This window comes from Cheilinus undulatus, linkage group 22 (assembly GCF_018320785.1).
Source record: "Cheilinus undulatus linkage group 22, ASM1832078v1, whole genome shotgun sequence".
Lineage (NCBI taxonomy): Eukaryota > Metazoa > Chordata > Actinopteri > Labriformes > Labridae > Cheilinus > Cheilinus undulatus.
In genome coordinates, this window is record NC_054886.1 from 25,603,063 (window position 1) to 25,624,000 (window position 20,938).

At 38.7% G+C, this 20,938-nt stretch overlaps 2 protein-coding genes across 2 annotated transcripts; both read right to left on the reverse strand.

Annotated features, from left to right (window-relative positions):
- Positions 1 to 12,904: 12,904 nt before the first annotated feature.
- LOC121504475 (cerebellin-1-like) lies at positions 12,905 to 15,374 on the reverse strand. The gene is made up of 3 exons (XM_041779276.1): positions 15,039 to 15,374; positions 13,412 to 13,552; positions 12,905 to 13,286 (listed from the first exon to the last, which is right to left on the reverse strand). The coding sequence occupies exons 1-3, from the start codon at positions 15,355 to 15,357 to the stop codon at positions 13,009 to 13,011; spliced, it is 738 nt and encodes a 245-aa protein (XP_041635210.1). The 5' UTR covers positions 15,358 to 15,374; the 3' UTR covers positions 12,905 to 13,008.
- Positions 15,375 to 15,382: 8 nt separating this feature from the next.
- On the reverse strand, positions 15,383 to 20,703 carry LOC121504478 (complement C1q-like protein 4). The gene is made up of 3 exons (XM_041779279.1): positions 20,425 to 20,703; positions 20,143 to 20,277; positions 15,383 to 18,008 (listed from the first exon to the last, which is right to left on the reverse strand). The coding sequence occupies exons 1-3, from the start codon at positions 20,630 to 20,632 to the stop codon at positions 17,728 to 17,730; spliced, it is 624 nt and encodes a 207-aa protein (XP_041635213.1). The 5' UTR covers positions 20,633 to 20,703; the 3' UTR covers positions 15,383 to 17,727.
- Between the last annotated feature and the right edge of the window lie 235 nt (positions 20,704 to 20,938).

Sequence of the window (20,938 nt, forward strand, 5' to 3'; positions counted from 1 at the left end):
AACTCGGAGTGTGATTGGATGAACATTTTGTTTGTCACATCTTTGCGGGTCAGTCAGAGCAACAAAACACGTGACGTAGCCTCTTCGGAGCTGCATCCCTACCGAAGGAGTAAACTCCATAGAAAACTGCATAACGTGAAATATGGTGACTGTAGACATGTCAGTACACGGCTTTTGTCGTTTTTTCAAAAGAAACTCACTGCTGTTCTTTGTTCTTCTTTTAACGAAGAAATGTCGTCAAGTTCTGATAAAACTGACGCTTTAGCAGCGTCCATGCTAAGCTCTTCCACCATAATTGCCCTGGCCTCTTGCTGCTGCTTGTTTACGTCACGACTCCGCCATGCCGAAAGTACTGCCCCTCAACGATGATTGGTCCTGTCACTTTCTAACCGGTCCAGACGGGAGATGATGGATTCGCCAGGAAAAACAAAGAAAAGGGCGAATCCATCTGCTTTGCAAGGTTAGCAAAAAATGGATAACAGGCCAAACTTGGTTCCCACAGAAAAAAAAAGGGAGAAAAGCTGCGAACATGGCTGACAAAAATAGAAAAGGAAAACAGCATGGATAATGGTGACAAGTGGTTAAAAAGTGGCAAAAATGGGTAAATAATTAGCCAAAATAGGTTAATAAAGAAAAAAAAATGGGATAAAAGCAGCAAATATGGTTGACATAAGTAAGACAGAGAAAAAAGGGTGGATAATAGTGAAAAGTGGTTTAAAAATGGCCAAAATGGGTTATCAGTGGCAAACGTTGATTTAAAGTGGCAAGAAACGGTTGGCTGAAGTAATGATAAACAGTTGAAATGTAGAAAAAAATGTTTAAAAGAGGCAAAAGTGGGTTTAATAGGGAAAGATGTTTGGCAAAAATGGATAGAAATAGTGATGAAAAGAGATGTAAAAGTGTTTTTAAAAAATAATATGAACATCGGAATCCAATAATACCTTAATACTCTTTTCAGCTCTAAAATAAAGTAACCAGGACGCTAGCACCAATTTTACTGATCCAACAAACATGATTTGAGATCATCAATAAATCACAACTGGGGAGGTTCTATTTACTGGGTTTTCAGGGATCCAGCCATCTGGGGTCAGACCTGAGTCCTGGGAAACTCTGCTGTGCTGCTGCTTACTGTAAGGTTTGCTAACTCCTGCTGCATACCTGCAGTTGTGAAGACCCAAAGTGTCATAATACTTACCCCACATTTGAGCAAAACTCAACCAAAAACACACCTTCAGATGCTTTTTGCACTTTTGCATCATGTTTCCATTCAACGGCCAGGTGTTTTTAGTCATTTTTTGTATCTTGGTGTGTTTTGAAAGCAAAGTCAGTGGATCATTTTCATGCAAATGCAACTTTAGTCTGTCTGAACTTTTTACTGAAACATGTATCTCATTTTACAGGTACTTAGAGAGCCAGGGACTCTGCAAAAGAGCCTTACAAACCTTCTTTGAGAAAGAGAATGAGACCAACGTGCTGCTGATCTGTAATGGTTATGGCAAAACTCTGGCTAACAACAAACCTGGCAACTTGTGCATCAGTGACTTCCCCATACTGCAATATAATGTCAGTGTCAATACAACATCCTGCAAAATTGGAGAAAGAAAAACACTTCAAAGTTCTGTGATCGTTGCTTGTGATAAAGTTGAGAACTACTGTCTTCCTGTGCATTTTGAGGGACAAACAACAGGAACAAAAACCAGATGAAAAAGCTGAACCCTGCAGGCCTGGTGTTTAGACCGAGGTTATCATGAGATACGCAACATTGGACTCCAAATGGGAGGTGGCAGACTGTGTCATGCAAATCAAACCAAAGCCTATTTTGGCCCAAGTGAAAGGAGGGACTCTGAGGCATCATGCCCATTAAAACTGCTGGGACCCCAAAACTTTTTTTTTTTTTTTTCCAGGCTTTCATTGCAGCCTTTATCAGTTGTTGTTTGTTTTGGGGGTTACCACCTTCAGTCTCCTCTTTAAGGGATAAAATGTGTGCTCTATAGCAGGGGTGTCAATCTCATACTTCTGTTATAACTGGCCCATAAGTCTGAGATCTGCAGGTTTCCATAAAATGTAAACTTATCCCTGATGATTTAAGATATCTTTGTTAAGTCATTAAATCTAAAAAAGCAATTTTACTTAAAGTATATTTAGATAAGATGTCAGGAATGTAGGAAAATGAATTAATTTGTGTTTTAATTTCATATCTTCAATTTTGTATCTCACAATTAGGTCTCAAACTAAGGATTTTGACTTTTCATTTCATACTTTGAACATTTCAACTCATAATTTTGACATCTCATTTAATATTTTGAGCTTTAAGATTCATATTTTTAATATTTAATTCATATTTGGACCTTTTGAACCAATTACTTTGTATTTTATCTCATATTTTCAACTCCAGACTTTGACTTCATAATAGTTTGACATTAACATTTTTAATCATAACAATTTTATGATTACAAATTTTATTTTATATTTTGACCTTTTCAACTCATGATTTTGACTTTCTTTCTAATATATTTGCCTTTAAAAACTTTATTTTTTAAATTCATGTTTTGAACTTTTTTGCACTTATACATTTACTTTTCTCAGATTGTGAGCCTTTAAACTTATCTTTTGAACTTTTTAAATGTCAAAGTCATTTTTCATCAGTGCAACATTTTATGTTTTACACCTAATTACCAGTAAAATTAGTTTTTTAACCTTTATTTAACCAGATAAAACCCATTGAGATCAAGATCTCTTTTATAGTAAATAATACATTTAAGTGCCAGATTACAACAGTAAGTTAAACACAAACAGTACTTTTGGAAGCGCATAGGTATTTGCAGATAAAGTGCTGACTCAGAAACAAATTTATAACAATTTATGGTTAAAAAGGTGACCCTGTCAGGCCCTCAGGTTAGATCTGAATCCAGAATTCGACTCCTGCAGTGACTGAGTTTGACACTCCTGCTTTAAAGAGTTTAAATCTGGATATTGACGTGGCCAGTCTAAAACCTTCCACTCCTTGCCCCTGTGAACTCCTTTGTTGTTTTGGCTAACAGAATGTTTCTGTAGACTTCTGGGTTCATTTTTCTGCTGCCATCATGTGTTACAGCATCAATGAAGACTAATGAGCCCGTCCCAGGAGAACCATTGAGGTTCATCTTTGTACTATTTGGCCTGTTCTTTATTGCTAATGAGTGGTTAGTATCTTCTTGTGTAGCATCTGTGCTTTTCTTCATGAAGTCTTCTGATACCTTCATTCCTGCCCTCAGGAGGTTGTTGCTGATGTCACTAACTTAGTCTTTTTTTTTTTTACAGCTCTCACAATGTTTCTGCTGTCAACAGGCTGATATTTTCCTTGGTATAACCATATGACATCTATTACTGAGTATACCAGTGGTGTCTTTCTTCTTTAGGACATTCTAAATGGTTGTGCTGGCTATGGCCAATGTTTGTGAAATGGCGCTGATTGTTTAGCATCACAACTACTTGTTTTTCACCCATAGACAGCTCTCTGGTTTTCATGTTGGTAACACCTCTGACTATAATTGCAGTCTGCACAGGCAAAACCCAAATCTGAAACTGAGTGTAGACATCAGCGCTGTTTATTGTTTGAAAAATAGGGCACAACTGGGCAAAAAAACCACACCTGTTAGTCACATGTCCCAAGACTTTTGCTCACATGAAAAATGGGTGGGTTCAAACAAAATGTGTGTTAAGTTGTGTATCAGATTCAGATGTAAATACCTGGAAATAAAAGCTGGAATTTTAGTCGTCTCTTGTGTCTTATTCATCTGTAGATGTGAAACCTTTGAATAAGGCTGTTGTCTTGAGCATGATGCACTCTATGGTTTTTAATGGGAGACAGATCTTGATTGCATGCAGACCAGTTTAGACCCTGCCCTCTTTTATCATGAAGCCATGCAGTTGTAACTCATATAGAATGTTGTCTGGCATTGTCTTGCTTAATCAACCCTGGACGTCCCAGAAAATGGCATTATCGGGATGGAAGTGCACAGTATGTTTCTCCTGCGAGTACCTCTTAACATGGGTAGCGTGACGGGCCATTTACTGCAACGGTAAACTTAGCAAAACAAACTCTGAGTGCCATAGAGCCCACTGTGAGCTCCCAAAAACGAAGTTTTAGCCCCAGTTAAATGTGCCCTGCTTGCTGTCAGACAGCAAGCAGGGCGCTTCACAACGCACACACATAACACACACACTGTCACAGGTTCAGGGAAAAACTCAAAACGGAGGACCCAAATGCAAATAAAACAAAAGACTGATTTAATTAACAAACAAAATAACTTACTACAAAATCAAAGTCCATGAAACAAACTAAATCTAAAAAGAAGCACGAGGGAAGCTCACGGGAAGAAGCACGAGGAGTAACTGACACGAGGAAGACATCAAATGAACCGACACAGACACAGAGAGACACAGAGCTTATATACACAGGGAGTGATTAACAATGGCGGACAGGTGTGGACAATCAGACACAGGTGAAACTGGTGAAGGATAATCAAAGTGGAGGGAAACTCAGGCAGGAAGCAAAACTGGAATCACACACAAGGGAAGGCAACTACAAAATAAAACAGGAAACATGGAACCTAACACAAGAAGCACAGACTGCACAAGGACTGAAAACTGGACACAAGAATCTAAACTACAGAAACACTGAAAACACAGGAGGATACAAAGAACCAAGAAGGGAAACTCAGACACAGGGAGTAAAACTTAAACATGAAACAACAAAACAAGAAGCACAGGGAAACTTAACATGAAACAGGGAATTAAACTAGACATGAAATACAAGGAGTACTACACATGAAACACAGGGGAAAACCTAAACATGGAACACCGGGAATTACTTAATACAATAAAAAACTAGAAACATGGAAAATAACAAAAGCCCAAAATACACAGAAACACAAAGACTATATAAAACACTTAATGAACTGAACTAAACACTAAAAGCTGAACAAAGGAAACACAAGGGCTACAGATAACATCTAAGAACTAAACACCAGAAATATACAAACTAGAAAACCTAAGTACAATGTAAAACTAAAAACATGGAAATCACAGAACAAGGAAAACACGAGGGATCAAAACTAAACACAGGAAATACACTAGAGAATCTCAAAAACATAACAAATCAGAACCTGGATCATGACACACACGCTTATCCGTGCATCATGTCCAACACTGTCAAAGCCCGTATGAGAAAAAAAGACCACAATGAGGTAAAATAATCTATTTCTCTAAATAACAGCAAATGTGTTATTGACAGAAATATTTCTTTTGATTGTTTTAAATATGGATGTCCTTAAAGAGGATGAGAAATAGTATAGGATAGTCTCGTCACACCCCTAACTATTATTGATGGTAAATGACTGAGCCATTCAGGAAAAATCATCTTATGCCCAGTCATGATACTATCATGTTACCAATTAACCTACTTTACTGTGGAATGTTCCAGGTGTTTATGAGCAGTCTGCGTCTTTCCCAGTCCAATTCTGCCTCTGTCCCAACTTTTTTGGAATACATTGCAGGCATCAAACTTAGAGTTTGAACATTAAATATCTTTGTCTTTGCTGTGCTGTATTCAACAGGATGTGTGTACCTACCAACTTGGCTTGGTAAGTCAGACGGTTCATTTCAGACCCCGGTTCAGGGCAGTTATCAATAATCATAAGACAGACTCTTGGATAAAGATTTTCATTAGACTTTTTATTTGACAATCAACACTTTACTTGCTCATCAAACTTTGCATACAGTTGTAATAAATACATGATGTTCAGAGCAGAATCTTCATTTCTACACATGATGAACCCACAGTTTTTTAGCCTATTTAAGGCAATCTGAAGTTAAGTGAGGCATTGTGGGTGTTGCCGATGTTTTTGATCACTGTCCTGTAGATTAGAGTTGTTTCAACCAAAGAAGGTCCCATATGTCTGTTGTCTATTGAGGTTGTAGATGCGCAGAAGATCACCTTTGCACCTTGCCAAAAAAAAAAAAGAATATGAATCAGTAAAATATCCTATAAATGTTGCAGCATCCATCATTTTTAAATCATAAAATTCTACAGAATCAATATGAGATAAAGCTCATATATGTAGAGATGGAATTTGGTCTTTCTAGAGCAGGGGTGACAAACTCAAGGCCCGGGGGCCAAATCCGGCCCATGGTTCAGTTATACCCAGCCCACCAAATCATATCATATTTTTATTATAACTGGCCCACCAGTATGAGGTCTGCAGATTTCTTCCAGTGTAACAATGTAAACTTAACCATAATGATTGAAAATATCCTTGCTACATCAAAAGAATTAGAAAGAGTAAAGATTTAGAATGATTTGATAAAAAGTCAGAAATGTGGGAAAAGAAATTTGTGTTTTCATTTTGTATTTGGAATTTGCATCTCACAATTATGACTTAAAGTTATGGTTTTGACTTTAATCTCATATTTTAACAATTAGATTCACTGTTTAATTTTTTAATCATATTTTGACATTTAAAACTCATAATTGTGAATTTTAGCTCTTATTTTGACCTATGAAACTCGTGATTTCGATTTATTTAGTACTTAACTGATCGTGATTTTAACTTTTAACTTTTTTTTTTTTTTAATCTTAAAATCATTTATCATCAATCTTACATTTTTTCTCCTATAGTCCTTTAGTGGTGAAGATGAGGTTGATAGTTTACGGGAAATTTGGACCCAGTTAGGCCCTCAGTTTAGGCCCAAACTCAGGATTCAGCCCCTGCCGTGATTGAGTTTGATATCCCTGTTCTAGAGGAACTTTTTAATATATGCATAACTTTGCTGAATTAAGAGTTCCAATGCTGCTGGCCCCCAACTTCTTCTAAAAGAGCCTGTATTTTCAATTACTGTTATTGTTACAATAAATGTGTTGCTCTGTGGTGCTGCCCTACCGTACCATGTGACTTTATAAACTTGTTTTAAAAGGGTTGAATATTTCCCCTTTAATAACTTCATTTTTGATTAACTTCAATTTAAAAACTTTAATTAAATTCAGATGAGGTACAAGTAAAATAGATGAAAATGAATAATTATAGCACAAAGTTGAAAATAAAATACAATTTTCTGCAACGTAAAAAAAACGCCTGTTTTCTCTTTATACTTTGCTTTTATTTTCTTAAAATTTTCAAATTGACTTGGAGGCCACTTTGAGTGAAAAGGATGGCCAAGTTCATGCACACATGAGTGTAGCTGCTGAGATTTGTTACTTGTGGATGATTGGTAGCATGCATCCTCTTTTAATGGAATAAAAATTTACCTTAGTCTCTGAGCTTTTAACTTCAAATGTTAAACAGTTGTTTGTGCACTGGTGTCTTTTTTATTATTTTCACCCCTACTCCTCAAACAGCATGAGTCCACCCCTGAGCTGAAGGAAGATACTACAGAAACATTTGAAGCCACAGTATTGGATGAAGACACTAATAAAATCTGAGTTTACCTGATGAGCTCCTGGATCTGGGCCTGTCGTCTGATCTCACTGTTCCTCAGGTTGGCCTCACTGGCCTTTAGTCTGTTCACGCTGGCTTGTAGCATCACTCTCAGGTTAGTTAGATTGCTCTCAGCCATCCTCAGCTTGGCCTCGCTGGCCTGTAGTCTGTTCTCTCTGTCCTGTAGCATCACTCTCAGGTTAGTTAGATTGCTCTCAGCCATCCTCAGCTTGGCCTCGCTGGTCTGTAGTCTGTTCTCTCTGTCCTGTAGCATCACTCTCAGGTTACTTATACTGCTCTCAGCCATCCTCAGCTTGGCCTCGCTGGTCTGTAGCCTGGTCACGCTGTCCTGTAGCATTGTCTCCACAGCGCTGAGTTTCTCTGACATGGCATCGCACTGTTTCAGATCACACATGTCAGGACTACATCTCTCCGCCACAGTGGTGTTGGTGACATCTTGGGCTACAGCGGTGCCACAGAAGAGCAAAACGAGCCACAGCATGATGAAATGAAGAGTCTCAGTCATCTGCCTCAGGATGATTTGATTCTTTCAGCTGCTGGACTTATATTTATTTGTCACCTGTAAATGTTTTACATCCTCTTTGAATCAAGGATGATTTTGTAAGAAGAAATCAATATTAGATCTATTTACCGGCTCTCAGTTAACCTTTGATAGAGCAGAGAAATGTTCATGTGTGCTTCATTAATCTTCTCCCCAGAAATCTTGTAGTAAATCCTGTCATGAATGAAATGATTCTTAAAGATACTACAGCTTATAATAATATAATAGCCTCTACTAGTGACCTTGTCTACACAGAAATGAACCAAAGACCTCTTAAAGAAACATCCAGTCTCTGTGCAAACCAGGATCCAGTTCCCAGCAATGACCCAGGAATTTCCCAGCAACAGTCAATAAACAATCATGTCCACAAATGTTCCCATCAACCACGTGTTTGGCCCTCATGTGGAATTTCCCTTTGTGGGACTAATAAAGGAATATCTTATCTTATATGCTTTCAAATTCTTACTTGGAGAAAGTTACGTCACGTGGTGGTTCATGTTGGGTCATGGGTGTCATCTTTAAAGGTACAAGTATGGAGATGATTTTATTTATCAAAGGGAATAACATCCAAACCTAAGTGGCCTTATGTGAAAAAGTCATTGCCTCCTAAACCTGATAACTGGCCGTGCCACCCTGGGCGATTTTTGCCCAGTTCTTATTGTTGAAGCATGAACTCTGACCTTCATTGAGCCAAGTGAGGCCGGCAGGTCTTTAGATGTTGCTCTTGGCTCTTTATGGCCAATCTTAGGAAGGTTTACTGCTATTCCATGTTTTCTCCCTTTGTGGATAATGGCTCTCAAAGAGAAAAGCCATAAAAATGGCTGTTTAACCTCTACAGACTGATAGATATCAATGACTTTTTCTCATCTGTTCTTGATTTCTTTAGATGGCACCATGATTCTAAGATCTTTTTTAAACTGAATGCTGCTTTCCAAAAACTGTGGTTAATAACAGGTCATTCATGATTTATGAAGGAGGCAAGGACGCTCACAAGAAGGGATAAAGAAAAGAGCTTTCTGGAGTTCGGTCAGACTGGTCAGTGAAATCATTGTCTACTGTAAAGTTCATCTTTGAAATACACATATTTTTTTTTTTTAACCTGAATGATAACCACTTTTATCAAAGCAACAAACATAATATGGATTTTTTTTATTATTGATACTGTGGTGCCCTCTTCAAAACATAAACGAAACAGAATTAGGGAAAGGAGATGGAACATGGATCAAAAAAACCAGACAGGAAGAGTAGTTAAAATGGGTAAAAAAAAAAGAGGCATAAAGGCACAAAAATGAGTTAAAAATGAAAAATGGATGACAATTAACCATAAAGGGGTGAAAAGGTGTTAAAAATTGCACAAATACATTCAAAGAGGCATAAAGGGGAGGAACTTGGCCAAAAGGTGGTGAAAATGGGTTAAAAAGTGTCAAAAATTGGTTTTAAGGGGCAAAAACAGGCAAAAAGAGGTAAGATGATGGGATAAAGTGTGGATAAATTACGTGAAAGGGGTAAAATAAGAAGGAAAAAGTGGTGAAAAGGGATCAAAAAGAGACTGTTAATGGTAGACATGTTATGTGCTGACCTCTTGGCCAGGTCGCCCTTGTAAAAGAGATCTCGATCTCAATGGGAATTACCTGGTTAAATAAAGGTTAAAAATGTGTGATGGTTGTAGTGGACCCAGAATGTGGATATCAACCATGGAAATATTACAGAGAGATGGGTGAATGATGATTCAGATCAGCGCCTGTTGCTTTATTCTCTCTCGCTCGCTCACCACCGCCCGACCCTCTCTCTCTCTCTCTCTCTCTGAAACTTCACTTTAAACACCGTAGTTTGCCCGTGTATTATGTGGATATCAACCATGGAAATATAACAGATAAAGGCATACATTTGTAGCCTACTCACAGGTCATAACAGAGACAGAATTAAAAAGTTGTTCTCCATCTCTCCAACTTGTCTCTGCGCTGTGATGCATGAGCGTGTGCTGTATGAAGCTCTGTGTCAGGATGGATCCAGCGGGATTTTAAAGGAGTGACGGAGACACAGGCTCACAGTACAAAGCAATTTGCCACATTCTACAAATTTTAGCTGTTTTAGTAAAAAAAAGTGATATTTCACTTAAAACGTGAAATAAGCCTACGCATTTTATAGATGCATTTTATAGTAGCCTTACCTTAAGTAAAACCAATTATAGTCATCATCCCCAGCACTTATCAAAAGTCACTTTTGCTAATAGTTATTGTCCCCCCACTTTTTAAAACAAACTGACGCCCTTGGCTGTAGTCTTTGGGTGTTTTCACACCTGCAAGTTGAGCAAAGGTTCATGTTTTTGTTACATTGTATAAATATCAGTTCTGTCTGTTTGGGTTTCGCACTGTCATTATTGCAAACGGACTAACAGACTGTACATGACGAACCTACGCGATATCTTCATCAACTACGTGGTTTGCGTGTCTCTGTAGTTTATATCGATTGGTCATTTGGCCGGGGGGCATCTGACGTCAACACGTTGAATAACGCAAGTCTTGAATGTTGTAAACAATGAATGAATTGTTGTAAAAATTGTTGTAAAAAGGCAGGATAACAGGGTAGTTTTATTTAGCAGCGAACACAGTGAACGCTGGCTAAAAAAAAAGCCCTGGCACTCCTGGCTTAGTGAAATTGCATACGAATAAGAAAAATTTTAAATTTATGGCCCACCCCATCCAAAAGTCAATTAATTTTAAATGGAATGACATTTTCGTGAATAACTTGAGAACGGTAAGTCGTAGAGACTCGCAACCGGAGTCCATCCCACATAATTCCAGGTCGCTGAAAACGCCAATCTTGAGCTGTTTATCAGTTCAAAGTTCACAAGTTCAAACTTGCATTCTCTGGAAGTTTGGATTTGGCAAGTTCATTCCAGAGTTCAGACTTCAGAGGTACGAGAGTCCGCAGAACGATCCTACTACTATTGGAACAGCAGCAGACTTTGCCAGCATCCCCTTCTACGTACCAACACGTCTTGTTTTAATCAGTCAGTGACACACATCATAGTAAATAATACATTTAAGTGCCAGATTACAACAGTAAGTTAAACACAAACAGTGCTTTTGAAAGTGCATAGGTATTTGCAGATAAAGTGCTGACTCAGAAACAAATTTATAACAGTTTATGGTTAAAAAGGTGACCCTGTCAGGCCCTCAGGTTAGATCTGAATCCAGAATCCGACCCCTGCAGTGACTGAGTTTGACACTCCTGCTTTAAAGAGTTTAAATCTGGATATTGACATGGCCAGTCTAAAACCTTCCACTCCTTGCCCCTGATGAACTCCTTTGTTGTTGTTGTGGCTGACAGAATGTTTCTGTAGACTTCTGGGTTCATTTTTCTGCTGCCATCATGTGTTACAGCATCAATGAAGAGTAATGAGCCCGTCCCAGAAGAACCATTGAGGTTCATCGTTGTAGTTTTTGGCCTGTTCTTTATTGCTAATGAGTGGTTAGCATCTTCTTGTGTAGCATCTGTGCTTTTGTTCATGAAGTCTTCTGTGAATAGTAGATGGTGATACCTTCACTCCTGTCCTCTGGAGGTTGTTGCTGATGTCACTAACAGTTGTTTTAGGGTCTTTCTTTACAGCTCTCACAACGTTTCTGCCATCAGCAGGCTGATATTTCCCTTGATCTAACCGTTCAACATCTATTACTGAGTATACCAGTGGTGTCTTTCTTCTTTAGGACATTCTAAATGGTTGTGCTGGCTATGGTCAATGTTTTTGCAGTGGCTCTGATTGGTTTAGCATCCCGATCACTTGTTTCTCACCCATAGACAGCTCTCTGGTTTTCATGTTGGTAACACCTCGAACTATAATTGCAGTCTGCACAGGCAAAACCCAAATCTTAAACTGAGTGTAGACATCAGTGCTGTTTATTGTCTGAATAACCAGTAATAGGGCACACCTGGGCAAAAAAACACACCTGTCAGTCACATGCTCTAATACTTTTGCTCTCATGAAAAATGTGTGGGTTCAAACAAAATGTGCTTGTAAGTTGTGTATCAGATTCAGATGTAAATACCTGGAAATAAAAGCTGGAATTTTAGTCACCTCTTGTGTCTTATTCATCTGTAGATGTGAAACCTTTGAATAAGGCTGTTGTCTTGAGCATGATGCACTCTATGTTTTTTAATGGGAGACAGATCTTGATTGCATGCAGACCAGTTTAGACCCTGCCCTCTTTTATCGTGAAACCATGCAGTTGTAACTCATATAGAATGTTGTTTGACATTGTCTTGCTCAATCAACCCTGGACGTCCCAGAAAATGGCATTATTGGGATAGAAGTAAACGGTGTGTTTCTTCTGTGAGTACCTCTTAGTGTTAATGTTGCCATCACAGATAGAGAAGTTACCCAACTCTGGGCACTATTACACCCCAGACTCTCAGAGATGCTGATTTTTGTCCTCAAAGGTCCTTTTCCTCTTTAGGACTATTATTTCCAATGAAATTGTCTGACAACTGCACATTGTGGACTGTTGTTCCTTAACTGTGGGACTATTTTATCATGTATTCACTATTATTGATTGTAAATGACTGAGCCTTTCAGGAAAAATCATTTTATGCCCAGTCATGATACTATCACATTACCAATTAACCTACTTACCTGTGAAATGTTCCAGGTGTTTTTGAGCAGTCTGCATCTTTCCCAGTGTAATTCCACCTCTGTCCCAACTTTTTTGGAATACATTGCAGGCATCAAACTTAGAGTTTGAACATAAAATATCTTTGCACTTGCTGTGCTGTATTCAACAGGATGTGTGTACCCACCAACTTGGCTTGGTAAGTCAGACGGTTCATTTCAGACCCCGGTTCAGGGCAGTTATCAATAATCATAAGACAGATCCTTGGAGTCGTGAGATAAAGATTTTTATCAGATTTTTTATTGGACAATCAACGCTTTACTTTTTCATCAAACTTTACATACAGTTGTAATAAATACATGATGGATCGGTGTATTGATCCTTACAGCTGAGTGATCAGAGAACCACTGAAGGTCGTCAGGTAGCCATTCCCATAAACATATGAATTTGCTCCCATGCGCACATAAACACGGTCTCCTCTCGCCAGCGGAAGATACACCGCGTTTCCTCCGTTATCACCGTTGTCAGACGACAGAGGATCGTTGGCAGTGACCACCATCAAATTGTTCTTGTAGAGCATCAGATGAACTCTGTGTGCCCCTTCAGCAGCATAAAAGAAAGTGAAGTAATAAACGCCCGCAACAGGGGCAGTGAAGACACCTGTGGGAAAAATAGAGATGGAGAGATTCACAAACATTCACAAGAAATCTCTTCTTTTAGTCTGGCCCCTCACACCCACAGTTTTGCAGCCTATTTAAATCAATCTGAAGGTAAGTGAGAGTGACCTGTGGCTGAATTGTAGGCGTTGCCGATGTTTGTGATCACTGTCCTGTAGATTAGAGTTGTTTCAACCAGAAAAGGTCCAACATGTGTGTTTCCTCTTGTTGCTGCTGCTGCTGCTGCACTGAAGATCACCTTGACCTTCCCTGTCAAAAAAGAGAATATTAATCAGTAAAATATCCTATAAAAGTTGCAGCATCCATCATTTTTAAATCATAAAATTCTACAGAAACAATATGAGATAAAGCTCATATACGTAGAGATGGAACTTGGTCTTTCTAGAGCAGGGGTCATCAAGTACATTTGCACAAGGGCCAGATTTAGTCTCAATAGAAACTCTGGGTGCCGGATTTTCAAATACACAAAAATTAAATTAACTTCTTGGTCTGATTGAAATATTATTGCAGTAGTATTTGTATTTTCCTTTAACCTACAGGACATTTTTTGTCATTACCAGTGAGATCTATCCCTGTAATCTAAAATGCAGCTGCCTGACAACATGATAGGCCGGACCCCTTAAAATCCAAGAGAATGGGCCCTCCCTAATTGTCATTTGGCACCAATATTAACCCATTTTGACACTTTTAACCCTTTTTTGATACTTTTTGCTTCTTTAACCCAAATTTTCCATGATTTTAACGCCTTTTAAACCACTTTTCCTGCATGTTTTATCCCCTTTGTGCCACTTTTTTTTTTATCCATTTTTGCCACTTTTAACCACTTTTATGACATTTTTCAACAATTTTTGCAACTTCAAAACCATTTTTCCCACTTTTTAACTAATTGTTGATACTTCTTGCCCCTGTTTGCCTCATTAAACCAATTTTTGAAATATTTTAACCCCCTTTAAACCACTTTTTTGCATGTTTTATCACCTTTATGCCACTCTATTATCATTTTTTGCCACTTCTTTCAATTTTTGCCACTTTTTAACCCCTTTTCTTTACTTTCTTGCACTATTTTTTGTCATTTGTAACCAATTTTTGATACCTTTTGCCTTTTTTTTCCTCCTTTACCATTTTTAGACACATTTTAACTTCTTTTCACAACTTTTTTCTGTTTTTTTGTGTTTTAATATATGTATAACTTCATATACTGAACTAAGAGTTCCAATGCTGCTGGCCCCCAGCTTTGCCTAAAAGAGCCTGTATTTTAAATTAAATGTTGCTGACAAAGAAATATTGATCCTGTCTAGTCATTTTGACCTCATAGATTGTGATGCACTTAACTGATTATTTTCTTGTAGTGGCAGCTGTATCTTGGTTGTTTGACAGCACCCATTGTTTCTCACAGAGGAAGCTGCCAGTTTTGGATGTTTAGTAGTTTAACATGATCAGGCTGAGGAGGTTTTAGCTGTTATTATTACTATAAATGTGTCGCTCTGTGGTGCTGACCAAGGGTAGTTTCATCACCCATATGTAGCATGTTTCCTCATAAAGTTTATCTAGCCAGAGTCTCTGAGTTCTTAACTTGAAATGTTTAACAAGTGTTTGTGCAATGGTGCCTTTATAGTACGTTCACCCCTACTCCTCAAACAGCATGAGTCCTCCACTGAGCTGAAGGAGCATGCTGTAGAAATAATTGTAGCCAACATGTCAATAAAACCCCTACACATATATCATTTTGGTGTACCTTTGTTCTTGAGCTCCAGGACCTGGGCCTCGCTGGCCTGTAGTCTGATCTCACTGTTGCTCAGCCTGGTGTCACTGTCCCGGAGCTTTACTCTCAGGTTACTTATACTGCTCTCAGCCTTCCTCAGCTTAGCCTCACTGGCCTGTAGCCTGGTCACGCTGTCCTGTAGCTTTGTCTCCACTGCGCTGAGTTTCTCTGACATGGCACCGAACTGTTTCAGGAGATCACACATGTCAGGACTACATCTTTCCACCACAGTAGTGTTGGTGACATCTTGGGCTAAAGCGGCGCCACAGAAGAGCAAAACGAGCCACAGCATGATGAAATGAAGAGTCTCAGTTATCTGCTTTGGGATGATTTTATTCTTTCAGCTGCTGGACTTATATTTATTTGTCACCTGTAAATTTTTAACATTCTCTTTGAGTCAAGGATGATTATGTAAGAAGAAATCAATATTAGGTCTGTTTACAGGCTCTCAGTTAACCTTTGATAGAGCAGAGAAATGTTCATGTATGCTTCATTAATCTTCTTCCTAGAAATCTTGTATTAAATCCTGTTATGAATGAAATGATTCTTAAAGATACTACAGCTTATAATCATATAATAGCCTCTATTAATAACCTTGTCTACACAGAAATGAACCAAAGACCTCACAAGGGAAATACCCCATCTGAGCAAACCAGGATCCAGTTTCCAGCAATTACATAACAGCCAATAAACAATCATGTCCTCAAATGATCCCATCAACAACCTGTTTGGCCCTCATGTGCTTTCATGTTCTTACTTGGAGAAAATGTGAATTTACGTCACGTGGTGGTTGATGTTGGGTCATGGGCGTCATTTTTAAAGGTACAAGTATGGAGATGATTTCAGTTATTAAAGGGAAAAAACATCCAAAGCTACCTGGCCTTATGTGAAAAAGTCATTGCCTCCTAAACCTAATAACTGGCTGTGCCACCCTGGGCAATTTTTGCCCAGTGTCTTTCTTATTGTTGAATCATGAACTCTGCCCTTCATTGAGCCAAGTGAGGCCGGCAGGTCTTTAGATGATGCTCTTGGCTCTTTATGGCCAACCTTAGGAAGGTTTACTGCTATTCCATGTTTTCCCCCTTTGTGGATAACGGCTCTCACCTTAGAAAAGCCTTTAAAATGGCTGTTTAACCTTTTCAGACTGATAGATGTCAATGACTTTTTCTCATCTGTTCTTGATTTATTTAGCTGGCACCATGATTCTAAGATCTTTTTTAAACTGAATGCTGCTTTCCAAAAACTGTGGTTAATAACAGTTAATGCATGATTTTTCAAGGAGGCAAGGACGCCCACAAGAAGGGATAAAGGAAAGAGCTTCCTGGAGCTCGATCAGACTGGTCAATATTGATCTCTTATAAACATATATTCTATTTTTTTACCCAAATAATAAACACTTTTATCAAAGCAACAAACATGGATTTTTCATTGTTCACTATAGTGTGTTGCCCCCTTCAAAACATAAACAAAACAGAATTAGGGAAAGGAGATGGAACATGGGCCAAAAAGAGGTAAAAGAGCATTGAAAATGAGTCAAAAATCAGCATAGAGGGATTGTTAATGGTAGATACTGGCAAAAGAAGCAGTGAAGAAGGGTCAAAGTAGTGTCAAAAATGAAAAAAATGGATGACAATTGACCAATAAGAGGTGGAAAGGTGTTAAAAGGTTTAAAAATATGTTCAAAGAGGCATAAAGGGATGAAAATCTGCCAAAAGGTGGTGAAAATTGGTTAAAAAAAGTGTCAAAAGTGGGTTGAAGAGTCCAAAAATGGGCAAAAAGAGGTAAGGATTAAAATAAGCAGGAAAAAGTGATGAAAATTGGTTCAATAAAACATGTCAAAAAGGGGTTAAAAGGGGCAAAAATGGGCAAAAAGAGGTAAGAGGGTGGGATAAAGTCTGGAATGTATGTTAAAAACTGTCAATGGGATAAAAGAGGAAAGATACACAGGAAAAAGTGGTGAAAATGCCTCAAAAAGAGGCAAAAATCATCCGGAGAAGGGGTGGTAATGCGGGTCAAAAAGAGGCAAAAGTTGTCGGGGAAATGTTGTTAAAAGGAGAGGGAGAAAAAAGAGCAGGACAAATTGGCGAAAACAGGTCAAAAAGATGCAAAAAAAAGAAACTCAAGAAAATTAGTTAAAAGTGGCGGTTAATTGGCTAAAAAGTGGTGAAAAGAGATTAAAAATAATTCACACAATTAAATGAATGTTTTAAACATGAGAGCACAACTGTGGGCCATTTACTGAGCTTTTAGGCAGGCTTTGGGCAGGCCTGCAAGGAGGGGAATAATTTTTAAATCAACAAATGTATTTGATGATTTAAATCCATTGAAATAAAAATCTTAGTTTTTTTCATATTTACAGAAACTTTATTCCAGCATGTACTGTATGGTTACAGATACATTCTCTTAGTAAAGTCTACTGGACTGTTGGACAGTCATGAAGGTTGAGCTTTCTGATTAGAACATCAAAGTTCTGAGTGACCCTGCGACCAATCATGGCGTGTAACTACAACAGTTATTTCTGCTTTCATTTGTTATCAAACAGATTCTCAGCGTGGAGCTGAATAATTAAAAAAAACTAACTCTTTGTAGCAAGGTGTAAGTAATGGCACTGATTTTCATTTATTTTAAAACATCGTAGTGAAAGATAATCCATTATCCAGTCTTACATTTGAGAGACCAAAAACCCACTAAAAGTGGTGTGGTAGTCAGATCCCCAAACTTGAGTTTCTGCAGCCATCTGCATGTGGACCTGGTCTCCCTGCTGCAGCTGCAGAAACACCGTGTTCCCTCCATTATCAGTTCTGTCACCTCGTGATTGTTGATCACCACTCATGACGATCGTCCTGGAGTTCTTGAGGAGAGCCAGACGTGTTCCATGTGCTCCTCCAGCATGGTAAGAGAAGCTGAAGTAATAAACACCTGTGACAGGAGCGGTGAAGACACCTGTAGAGATACCAGAATAATTTATTAACTCCTGGTTGAACAGACAGTTCAGATTCAGGAGCAGAAAAACAGATCAAATCCTGTGGTTTTCCACCTCCAAAATTAGCTCTTCCTCCCCAAAATGTCTTGTTAAATCTGTCATCCTCTGATCGTTGGGTGATTTTGTTTTTCTGCATCTCCCTCTTATCTTTCTCTTATCCTCCCTCTTCTTTCTTACTGCATCTTCTCCTTTTCTCCCTCTGTCTTTTATCTGTTTCTGCATCTCCCTCTTCTTTCTCTCTACATCTTTTCTCTGGCTGTCTCTCCCCCTTCTCACAATTTGCATCTCATACTTCCTTCTACATGTTATTCTATTCTTATTCTGCTTCTCCCTCTTCATTTTCTGCATCATCCTCTTCTTTTTTCTCCATCCCATCTTCACTTTTTCTGCATCTCCCTTTTTCTATCTCCTCTCTTTGTGCTTCTCCCTCATTCTGCATATCCCTCTTCTTTCTTTCTGCATCTTCTTTTCTTTGTCTGCCTCTCCCTTTTTTCTAAATCTGCATCTCCCTCTTTCTTCTACATCTCCTTCCTCTCCTTTATCTGAATCTCCCTCTTCTACTTACTTCTACATCTTATCTGAATCTTCCTCTTATTGCTTCTTCCTCTTCATTTTCTGCATCATCATCTACTTGTTTCCATCCTATCTTCACTCTTTCTTTCTATATCTCTGCTCTTTTGTTTCTCCCTCTTTTTCTGCACCTCACTCTCCTTTTTTTCTACATCTTTTTCTTTTCCCTGCCTATTTTTTTATCCGCATCTCCCTCTTCCTTCTACATCTCCTTTCTCTCTTAAGGACAGATTTGTTAAATGAAGAAATCACTTAAATAGAAGCTGTCAGACAAAGTGAAGTAGGCTACAAGATCTCAGAAAGCAACGCATCATGCCACCATTCAGAGAAATTCAAGAACAAATGAGAAACAAAGTGATTGAAATCTATCGATCTGGAAAAGGTTACAAAGCCATTTCCAAGGCTTTGGGACTCCAGTAAACCACGTTCAGAGCCATTATCCACAAATGGAGAAAACTGGGAACAGTGGTGAACCTTCCCAGGAGTGGTCGACCAACCAAAATAATTTCAAGAGTGCAACCACGACTCATCCAAGAGGTCACAAAAGAACCCAGAACCACATCAAAAGATCTGCAGGCCTCACTGTCCTCAGTTAAGGTCAGAGTTCATGACTCAATCATAAGAAAGACAATGGGCAACAATGGCATCATGGGAGAGTTCCAAGGCCAAACCACTGCTGACAAAAAAAGAACACAAAGGCTCGTCTCACATTTGCCAAGAAACATCTTGATGACCCCCAAGACTTTTGGAAAAAAATTCTGTGGACTAAGATTCTGTGCAGCCCATTACATCTGGTGTAAAAATAACACAGCATTTGATAAAAGAACATCATGCCAGCAGTCAAACATGGTGGTGGCAGTGTGATGGTCTGGGGCTGCTTTGCTGCTTCAGGACCTGGACCACTTGCTGTGATTGATGGAACAATTAATTCTGCTGTCTACCAGAAAATCGTAAAGGCCAGCGTACGGCCATCAGTTCATGACCTCAAGCTCAAGCGCTCCTTGAAACACACCAGCAAGTCCACCGCTGAATGGCTCAAAATAAACAAAATAAAGGTTTGCGAGCGGCCAAGTCAAAGTCCAGACTTAAATCCAGTTGATATGCTGTGGTGTGACCTTAAATGTGCAGTTCATGCTGGAAAACCCTCCAATATGGCTGAGTTAAACAATTCTGCTAAGAAGAGTGGGTTAAAATTCCTCCACAGGGATGAGAAAGAATCATCACCAGTTATCACAAACGCTTGATTTCAGCTATTGCTGCCAATGGAGGAACAACCAGTTACTAGGTTCAGGCAATTACTTTTTCCCACAGGGCCAGTTAGGTCAGATAGGTTAGAAAAATTAAATAATCATTCAGACTCTGCATTTTGTATTCATTTGGGTTGACTTTGTGAAATATAAAAATTAGTTTGACCATCTGAAACATTTAAGCGTTAAATATGCAAAAAAAACCTCAGAAATCAGAAAGGGAGCAAATACTTTTTCACGGCACTGTATGTCACTAAAGTAGAAAACCTGTAGGTACCTGAGGTTTCGTTGTAGGCGCCGCCGATGTTTGCGAAGACGGTTCTGTAGACTAAGATGGACGCTTCCCTGAAAGGTCCGATGCGTGAGCCTCCTCCTCCTGTTGCAGCACTGAAGATCACCTTTGCATTTTCAGCTTCAAGAGAAAAAGTCAAAATTACTTATTTGTAAAAATAGCCCATTTTCTCTGGTAAATATCATCAGTGTGATTAAAAGTTATGACATATGCATCTGTAAAGTGACAGAATATGCCGGTCACGTATGAAAACATGTAATGTTTTACCTTGTCTCTCCAGTTCAAGATTCTTCCTCTCATTATTCTCTAACTTTGTTTCCGTGTCGTTCAGCCTGGTTTCCAAAGAGATGAGTTTTTTCTTGATGGCGTCAAACTCTTTCAGGAGATCACATGTAGGGGAGCATGAAGTGTCGGGGTGGTTGGAGACGTCCTGGGCTAAAGTCAGGCCACAGAAGAGTAAAAAGAGCCACAGCATGTTGGAAAATGAGCCTCTCAGTTATCTCTTCCAGGCTGGTTTGGTTCCTCTAGCTGCTGGAGGGATCTCTATTTGTGTCCTGTAAATTTTTAACATCCCCTCTGAATCACGGATGATTATACAACAAAAAGATAAATACAGGCTCTATTTACTGGCAAGCAGTTCACCTATGAAATCCCTAAAAAATGTTCAGAACACTGTCACTGATTTGAGAGCCATCATAAGTGTCTAAACTAAGACTACAGAGCAGTTCCATGCACACATTTTAAGAAATAAGTATTAAAGGTAATAATCAAGTTATCCATA

Bases quoted from the DNA above. Each gene is read 5' to 3' on its own strand.
- LOC121504478 (XM_041779279.1), bottom strand. From the start codon at position 20,632: ATGCTGTGGCTCTTTTTACTCTTCTGTGGCCTGACTTTAGCCCAGGAC. The intron at 20,278-20,424 runs GTAAAACATTAC...TTTCTCTTGAAG, and splicing joins TCTTGAACTGGAGAGACAAG to CTGAAAATGCAAAGGTGATC. The intron at 18,009-20,142 runs GTACCTACAGGT...GTATCTCTACAG, and splicing joins CGCCTACAACGAAACCTCAG to GTGTCTTCACCGCTCCTGTC.
- LOC121504475 (XM_041779276.1), bottom strand. From the start codon at position 15,357: ATGCTGTGGCTCGTTTTGCTCTTCTGTGGCGCCGCTTTAGCCCAAGAT. The intron at 13,553-15,038 runs GTACACCAAAAT...CTTTTTTGACAG, and splicing joins CCTGGAGCTCAAGAACAAAG to GGAAGGTCAAGGTGATCTTC. The intron at 13,287-13,411 runs GTCACTCTCACT...TTTTTCCCACAG, and splicing joins CGCCTACAATTCAGCCACAG to GTGTCTTCACTGCCCCTGTT.